General features: G+C 32.9%; 1 protein-coding gene across 1 annotated transcript; it reads right to left on the bottom strand.

The window, feature by feature from the left end:
- Window positions 1-226: 226 nt before the first annotated feature.
- Window positions 227-9,173, bottom strand: LOC127729399 (uncharacterized). The gene is made up of 3 exons (XM_052237226.1): window positions 9,134-9,173; window positions 4,183-4,360; window positions 227-1,362 (listed from the first exon to the last, which is right to left on the bottom strand). Exons 1-3 carry the CDS (start codon window positions 9,149-9,151, stop codon window positions 1,022-1,024), a joined length of 537 nt encoding a protein of 178 aa, XP_052093186.1. The 5' UTR covers window positions 9,152-9,173; the 3' UTR covers window positions 227-1,021.
- Window positions 9,174-9,501: the final 328 nt, after the last annotated feature.

The raw sequence follows: 9,501 nt of genomic DNA, 5'->3' as shown, positions 1-9,501 counted from the left end.
ATAAGAAAACTTTGTATGCAATGATGTATGTATTATTTCTGCAATGTATTGCTTATTTGTGTGATGTATTGATTATTTACTGGACATGAGGTGCAGCAAAATCTAAATTGTGAAGAAATTCCATGTTAATTTTTATGCAACAAATCTTAACAAGCAGAAAAATTAAAACACATAAAAAAAAGCTTGACTACCTTGTATTCCTGAGTAATCAATACATTTGAACACATACTTTTATGATTTTTAATTACTGATGAAAAAAAAACAACCAAATTTCATATAGGATGATTGACTACAACGTAAAGAGATCTATATAATGTAAGCAATGTGTATATGAAGTAATACTTGAGAATCAATCCATATAATAGAAAAAGAAAGGATATGGGGTATCCATCCATGACACAAAATCAGTACATTCCTATTTTGTATGCTAGATGTTTAACTCATATTATGAACTGTTCGAGCTTTTTAGCTAAGATTTATATAACAATGTGGATATTTTGTTGGATTATTGAATGCATATAACATGTTATGAATACATTAAATGGAACACAGTTGCAAATAAAACTATGAAAAAATACATCATTATATTTCCGTCCTTTTTTCTTTTAATGGGAACATTTGAACAACATTATTGCTCTAAATATGGAAAAAGTTACTCTATTTTTTATTTGCTTGAAACATCATATTGAAGAGGTCTATTATTAACTGCGAAACAAAAGAACTGACAATTCGTGTAAGGTTATCATTAAAAAACAATTAAACGACTAAACATCTTAATAAAAGGTTTCTGTGGAACTTTACAAACTGTATTCTTGCTTTAGGAACTGGAGCCCACGTTAGAATTCTAGCAACATGCATAACTAAACGTATTCTTAATAAGGCTTCACCAGATGTCCAATCGTTGTTCGTTTTTCCTTTCGGAAACATATGTTAAACAATTTGTGACATTTTGTCCATGGCAAACTGCTTTGAGTATTTGTAGAAAGGAGACACACACACATACACTCACTATTCAATATATTTATTTCTTCTTCCAAAAGAAACCATTAGTTGTAGGACCGCCTCCAAAAAAGTTGTTGAACATTCCAGGTTGAACGGGGTCTATACAACATCCAAATCCATATCCGTCTCGACAACATTTACGTTCATAAAAGCAATCATCGTCTCTATGACAACGTCCATAGCAATTGGCATGTACCGCATCAAAATCGGGACACATTCCTTTTTTTGTAGAAGGATATGTAGTTGCAAAATACATTCCCCAGTCATACGGTTTTGTTGTTGTTGGTATTGGTGTTGTTGTTGCTATGGGAACTGGAACCGGAGTTGTTGTCAACGGTGGTGCATGGGTAGTTGGTATTGCTAAAAGAAAAGAAAAACAATTAGTGCTTTGCGCCATGAGCGATTGCATTTTTTTAAGCTACAATACTTAAAAGTATAATAACACTGCAAAGAAGCATATATAGAATAATAGAATAATCATGCGTCACTTTCACAATATTAAGTGTTACTGGTCCACAACTATATGACAAGAGTTAGAATATATTCAAGAGTCAGTTAAATTTATTCTTTTGGATGGTCTTCTAAACTGCATTTATCTGAGTGAGTGCATCTTTAATGTTTTCCAAAACAATTGTAATTAGAACATTAGAACATAAGTGTTGTACTGATAGTCCAGTTTACGTATCTGATTTTATTTTTTAAATAAGGGAAAAGCTGTGGGCCTGACTATCTAATGAAAAAAATAAAATATAGTAGTTAAGTCACAGCTATGGCAATCGACCAACTATAAAATCTTGTACTTGTCCAACCAGTTATAGAAAATCGTGTATTGTCCTTATCCAATAAGTAAATTAGTCAGTCTATCCTTGAACGTGTTTGTCACATTGAAGTCTTCGTTAAAAAGTTTTTTTTGAACTGATGGTGTAGGAGCCCTGTCGACAATTTCATGATAAATGTTAAAATTGCTGTGTTATTGCTTGATCCTTAAGGGCGTATTTTACAAAAATTAAGATTAACTTTATCATCATATAATAATATCTTTATTCTCATATAAACATATTTAGTTTGTGACAAAAAACAAAAACAAACATTATATTGCAAAGAAATAACAATTCTATAATAAATGAACACATGGAAAATAAATGGGGAATGTGTCCATGGGACACAGATGATGCCCCCGCTTGCATATAACGTTATAAAGGGACAAAACTCAAGAACTGTAAAAGTGACGCTACCCAAAGTTGTACTTGCTCTGAGTTTTGTGGTAATAAGCATTGTGTATACGTTTCATAACATTTAGTTGAGGCAAACTTAAGTTAGAGAACGGAAACGAAAAATTCAGCAATTTTTCCATTTGTAAAGGGACATAACTCTAGAACGGTAAAAGTGACACCACCAAAATTCGAACTTGATCTGTGTTTTGTGGTAATTAGCATTGTGCATAAGTTTCATATCATTTGGCTGATGCAAACTAAAGTTAGATTACAGAAACGAATATTCCAGCAATTTTTCCATTTGTAGAGGGGCATAACTCTAGAACGGTAAAAGTGACGCCACCAAAATTCAACCTTGATCTGTGTTTTGTGGTCATAAGCATAGTGTGTAAGTTTCATAACATTTGGTTGAGGCAAACTAAAGTTAGAGAACGGAAACCAATTTTGGGACGTACGTACGGACGTACAGACGGACAAGGGTAAAACTTGATGCCCCCTCCGCGACGGCGGGGGCATAAAAATATAGGATTTCTGCCCTCAGTTCTTATGACAGTTTTATAAAGGAGCCAATATTTTCAACATGTTACATGATGAAGGGGTTTAGCATTTCTTTTACTTTTTGTTCTTCGGTAGGTGACGTAAAATTTTGAGAAGGTAAACAATTTTGAAAATAGATTATCCCTTAGATTTTGGAAATTTTACATTCAAGGAGGAAGTGTTTTTCATCCTACAGCAAGTGGCACAGTTAACATATTCTATCCTTTCTCGGAATTTTATGAATAGCGACCTTTTTTCTATTTCTAACTTATGGTCACTAATTCTCAACTTACATTTTTCGACTTATGAGTTTGAATGTCCCCTTAATTAGTATATTTCACCTCTCCTTTAGTGTGAAGCATTTTCTTATAGAATAGTTATTGGAAGCTAAATAAAATTCTCTTTCCAAGCTAACTTTAAATAGATTTTTTATAAAGTAATAGTTTGATCATACTTTTTATTCTATTCTCAAAAATATTCTTATATTTTTTTTAAATTCATTTTTAATCAAGGGCTTTAAAGAGTACAGCTGTTTTGACAATATAAATGCTTCTTCAAGTAAAGGATTTATATTTTCAGAATTCAGTCTTGCTAGGTAAGATAGAGACTGTGATAGATGTTCAAGGGGGCTTCTTCCTAGTTCTGATAGGACTGCTATATTTGAAGCTATTTTTCTGGTGCCCAGCAAAAATTTACAAAAATTAATGTCAGCCTTTTCAAATGGAGTTTTATCAATAAACGAAATTTTATCAAAGGTTTTATAGGTCATATAGAATAAGAAACTGACTGAGATTAAACGGCTTATACAGCTACATAAACACTGAAAATACACAACAATAATAACGAACTTTCAAACTTCAATATAAACTGTAGCAACAGGTGCTCGTAGACATGATCTTAGTCTATTTTAGTGTCATTAATTATTATAATAATTCTGGTTTTCTCTCATGTTTAAATTTGACACAAATAACATATATGTTATGTAAGCCTTCTAGCACTTATGCTATAACTCAAGATGGTTATAAAATTGTTGTTTAATCCAATAAAACATACAACAGTTGAAGGAGAATAATCTGAAGTATATCGCTTATTTCAATATTGTCTGATAAGCATATTTAGAGAGTATACATTAAGAAGGAAGAAATCTTCTGATTTTTAAGGGTTCTACTAATAAAATTTCTCTGGGGGGAATCTGGATAATTTTTTGCAGTATTTTCATTGAAAAGTATGGGACTATTGTTATCTCCTGACATTTGGTCCTTTCCAAAATCAAAAATCCCCCCCCCCCAAAAAAAAAAAAAACAAAACAAAAAACAAAACAAAACAAAACAAAACAGAACAAAACAAAACAAAAATTCAAAACTAAACCTAGGGGAAAAAATAAAAAAATCCTTTCACGTGTAAATTCTAAAAATGAGCAATAACTTACGAGGATTTGTGAAAACGTGAACTCTGCCTTGATTTTGTCGGTGTTGTGGTAATGGGCCAACATGGAACACACCTGGAGGTGGTTGTTTCATCTGCCCCATTGGTCTAAATCTGTTCATGGAATTGGAGTGAAAGGATTTCACAATATTTGCTAAACAGCAAAGGACGTACGACCATATCTGAAAAAAAGTAAAATAAAATTTTTACAATACAACAATCAAAGTCTTTTTCAAGTAATGCTACAAACCAGAAAAGAGAAATAGGATAGAACGGGTATGGTGCATCCCGTTATATATAACTCACATTCCATTATTTGCATAAAAATTTCAATTCATTAAGAAACTAAGGTTTCATTTCCGTCAGGCAAATTTGAAATTAGATGTATTTTTTAGCTGTTCATTCAAGGTCTCTTTTGGATCATATAACTCCTCAAGTATACGTTTCCTTGACTTTCAAACTTTTGATTTTGAGCGTTTCTGATTGGAGAAAATCCATAAAAACGCTTTGTATGCAACAATGTATTGTAAAGTGCAATCGTTATTTACACCAGTATATGATAAATATAATGAGGCTAGGTATTTGAAAATGTGTTAGAGGAGTATTCATAGTAAAAGTACAAAAAAAATGTATACCGAGAAATGTTTAAAGGGAATAGTAAATGAGTTACGTTACATATTTCTACAGATTTGTAATATAACATTGACATGTTGAACCGAAACTGCAAATAAAATATTAACGCATTTTTATTCGTCTAACAATTAATGTTTTGTCTATCTCTATGCAGGACAAATTAAGGGCGGAACAATACGTACTCTTTCTGGGCTTTAGGTGTTTTAGGTAGTACACGATGTTTCTTTAATTAAACATCAGCAATCCAGCCCCTGGTATGATAATACCGCTTCTTTTTTGTAGTGAGGAAGTGACAGGTGTGACGGACAGTGATTGACGTTACAAGTATATTGCCTGTCAACTGATTTGTCCTTTACAGTAATATTTATGTTAATATGTCGGTCAGTGAATGAAATATAATAATTTATTTACAATAAAAAAAAGTATAAGCATAGTTCAGTTACTAGTTTAATGACAATATAAAACGCACTACTTGTAAATTTACTTTACTTATGTAATACACATTCCGAGTACAAAAAGATATGTAGTAGTTTCAAGTTTAAATCGACCCCAGTGGTCATCTTGAGCCGGACGCTAGGTGTGAGTTCTTTAGCCTTCAAGCAATTATTAAGATAGAAAAAGCAATAAACGCGTTTAATGGTAATAGCGTTGTTCCTATTTTAACTGCTGTCCCATGTATCATCCCTTCATTCCTGGCAACCCCTAAGGTTATGACAGGAACAATTTCGACCGTTATCGTGCGATTTTATTGATACACAATACCCCCCTCAATGACAATATAATGTTCATTGTACTGTCTCAAAAATGAAGGATAAATATTCTACAAAAAATTACTAACCCATTATTAACCATTGCTATTTTAAAAACACTTAAATTCACAAGGGATGACTGGGGAAAAGTAATGTTGATCATACCTTGACTTCTCCCGCTCGGAAGTTAAACTCTCGCTAATATTATGCGTCCAATTCGCTGTGCGATATGTATAAATACGCAGCCTTGTCCAGTGGATTGGAAAGATTAGAATCGATACCCTGTGTAGGGTGAATGCCACGCTACGCACGTTAAAAAAATATTGAATCAACTCTCTAAGGAGTTCGTTGACATTAGCTGTTTGCACGGCAAAATTTCTGCTCCTCTCCAACATACCTCACTGTCCAGTGGCAGTCTTTTCCGCCCTTCATCCATGTATTCATACCTTTCAGAACCTATTTTGTTTTATTAATTGTGTATTTGTTCTCGAAATTATTGCCGATGAACGTTAAACAAGCTACAACCAATTAATAAATGATTAAATTTAACGGAATCGAGAACAGAAGTCTCTATGGTCTGTCAAATTAACATTTACCAATTTAATTAAAATTCTCAGCATTGACCGTAACAATGTTTTATTGGAGTTTTGGATCAATAGATGTGAGCTTAACGTCCAGTGGCTAATATTTCATGCATATTTATAATGAGGACAAATTTACAATTAATCAAATACAGGGGCGTAGCTACCCGGAGGCATGACAGCACGTGCATCCACGTCGTTTTCATCAAAAAAAAAAAACAGAGAGAGAGAGAGGGACAAAGTTAACTTATAGGAATTAGTCTTTCTATGTATGCATTTTAAAAACTACACAAAGAATAAGAGCAAGAGGAATACACATGCAGCGAAATTTTAATCCTGTAAGACGATAAATACATACAACTGGTGTAAACATGGCGGAACTTTTTATATTAAGCACATTGTTTAGGGAAAAAAACAGCTACATAGTTGTCGGTACCACCACCATAACGTATACTCGCCTTGAGTGCAAAAAAAACAACATAAGCCCTTTAGGATTAACAAAAAAACTTGAAAATTATTATTTTCCGCTTCGCTCCAAAACACACATCTTACTAGAACGAAGACTTTAACTCGTATCGATCCGGGAATAATGACTGTTACCTTGTGAACTAGTTCAAAATTGACCAAGTATGTAGGTCTTGACAACACGAATACTTCATTTTCACAACACGTAAACGTATTCCCGTCCTGGTGTGCATGTAATATTTGCTACTGGACATTAATAACCATTCGATCAATCAATAGTTTCCGTAAACTAATAGATGAGAAGTTGGAACTGCTGTTATTATAAAGAAAGTACTCATTTTCCAGTACATGTATTACGTTTTTATTTATTTTCCAAAAAAACATCTTGTATATAGATTCGATACTTCGAAGTCGTTTCTATATGGGCCGGCTATACGAATAGTTGATTGTAAAAGCATTTAAATAAATTGTTAATTCTAACTCGTTTTACTGGACTATTTGGTCATTCAATTTTATAACGAATTTTATGTCCGAGTCGGACACTAAACTGCTGATTCTTGTTCGAAAGAAACACCAAACTTTTAATACACGTATCTTCACTGTTATCATCTAGATATTGCCATACAACTGGTCGAATGCACATGTAGTTGTTAATTAGCTGGATGATTAACAAACGCAGATCATGAAAAGATCGTGATCAAAGTACCATTCCCTCTGAAAAAGTTCATTAATTTCAACTTCGAGAATTCCTAACTGCGTAAAATTAGACATTCCTATCTCTCTCTTGCATGTAGAGTTTACCCACAGAATTTTTAAACATCTAAATCCATATGTTCAGCAAAATATTGGAGAATGTGTCCACCAAGTATTTGGTATCCAAAGATGTTTATTCTAACAGAAACTCCACATATAGTATTGTGTTTTGTTTATTGTTTTTTTTTTATTCATCTACTTTGCTCAATACAAATACTAGCATATGGGACAAATCTCCATGATTTTAAAAGCTCTCACGGCGTACAAAAAACGCAAACGACAATGTTTAGTCTTCATTCGACTCGAAGTTAAACAAATAGTTGACCAAAAAACCACAACAAAAGTGTACAATTTTTATTACGGTTGTGATTGTTTTGAAGCGCTATAAATGCGGATCTTCCGGGGGGGCTTCGCCCTCCTGCCCCCCCCCCCCCCCCCGCCCCCCCCCCCCCCCTACTAGGGCTTTGCCCTGGGCCTACTGGGGGCCTTAGGCGGCGCCCAGACCCCTCGCCCTTTAGTTTGTGATTCCACTTCATTAAGAAGGTAGCTACGCCCCTGAAATATGTATCTATAGGTTCTGTAAAATGGGACGACCAGGATGAAGGACGGGAAACTTTAGGCTGCAACTGCATGGAAAATAGGGTTTGTTTCTAGAGCGGATTTTTTGCCTTTAATTTGTTATAGCTATATAGGGTTAAATCATTATATTTTTTTTTTGGGGGGGGGGGGGGGGGGTCTTTTGGAAGTGACATAAATTTATCTTCCTACTTAAACTTTTTAAATAGATCTAATCTTAATATCTTATTCATATATTAAACTCCAAAAGGAAATGTTCCTCGTTTTTAAGAACATGACATAGATTGCATGCTAATCTTCTATAGGAATTGTAAAATATTTACACGTTTCAATTTGAAGGTTGTTGTAACATATACGTTAATTTTTTTCATTTTTTTTTTCATTTACTTTTTAGTTGCTTATAGTGCTTAATGATTTTGATTGCTTTGCATGGCTACTCTTCATTTTATGTGTGTTTATATGTTCTGCTTATACTGACATATATGAATGCTTTGATTGACTTTCGTGTATATCATATTCATTCTATGTCTATATGTGTATGTATATCTGTTTTATTTTATGTGTTATTGTTTTATATATTCGGTGAAAAGCTCACGAGCTTATGTTTGTATGTTTTAAACCATGCCGAATCAAAATAAAGTTTTCTTATCTTATCTCGGTGAAACACATTCTGATAATAAAATCGTGGTACATTAAGTTAAATTCTTTATCTGGACCAACTTTTATATTTTTGTATAAAAATAACTTACTTTTTATCATAACTGTTTTAATTTGTTTACAATTATGATTCTAGTTTCAATCCGAAATTTTACATTCGAACATCTTAATTTAGAAGAATCTTAATGTAGAAAGTGATGGGTTTATTTCTGATAGACTTTGGAATTTCTTTTTCATTTCATCTATAATAATAAAGCGGTTCTTACGAGTCGTACTGTTTAAAAGCATGTTTGATCTCAATGTTTTAAGACATTAGTCACTTCCAGAAGAAAGGACAATTATAATATCGAGTCTCGGAAATTGAAGAGCAAAAAAAAATCGTATTCAATGAAATTTACATCGATTTTTTATTTATTTTTTTATTTTCCATTAACAACTATTGGAGGACCAAATTTGTTTGAATCCATAGTTATAAAACTTAATTTCAAAATCATAAAAATATCACAATAAAGTCTGAATCTTTTTTTTACTAACAACTTACCACAAATTTAACATCCATGACTGACCCTCCACACACCGGTATGTTGTGAACAGATGATTTATTTTTTATCAACCGTTGATATATTCACCAACCTTGCAAAAGATGACAACTGACAATAAAACAATATAACATGTAGTGTTATGCCATATGCTGTGAAGTGAGGAACAGACAGGATCAAACAGATGTTTTCTTCATACATGACCTCTCATTTTCCGACAATGGGAGTAACCTTAGGCAATTTATAAATAATAAATATAATGATTTCCAATGTTCTTATCACCAGGGCTGACTTACGGGGAAAAAAATCTTCAAAGAATAAAAAAAACCCAGAAAAATTCAGAGAATAAGCCATTTTAGAGTAATATACA

Source organism: Mytilus californianus, unplaced genomic scaffold, assembly GCF_021869535.1.
Source record: "Mytilus californianus isolate M0D057914Y unplaced genomic scaffold, xbMytCali1.0.p SCAF_2, whole genome shotgun sequence".
In the NCBI taxonomy this organism is placed as follows: domain Eukaryota; kingdom Metazoa; phylum Mollusca; class Bivalvia; order Mytilida; family Mytilidae; genus Mytilus; species Mytilus californianus.
This window is presented reverse-complemented; position numbering and strand designations above follow the sequence as displayed.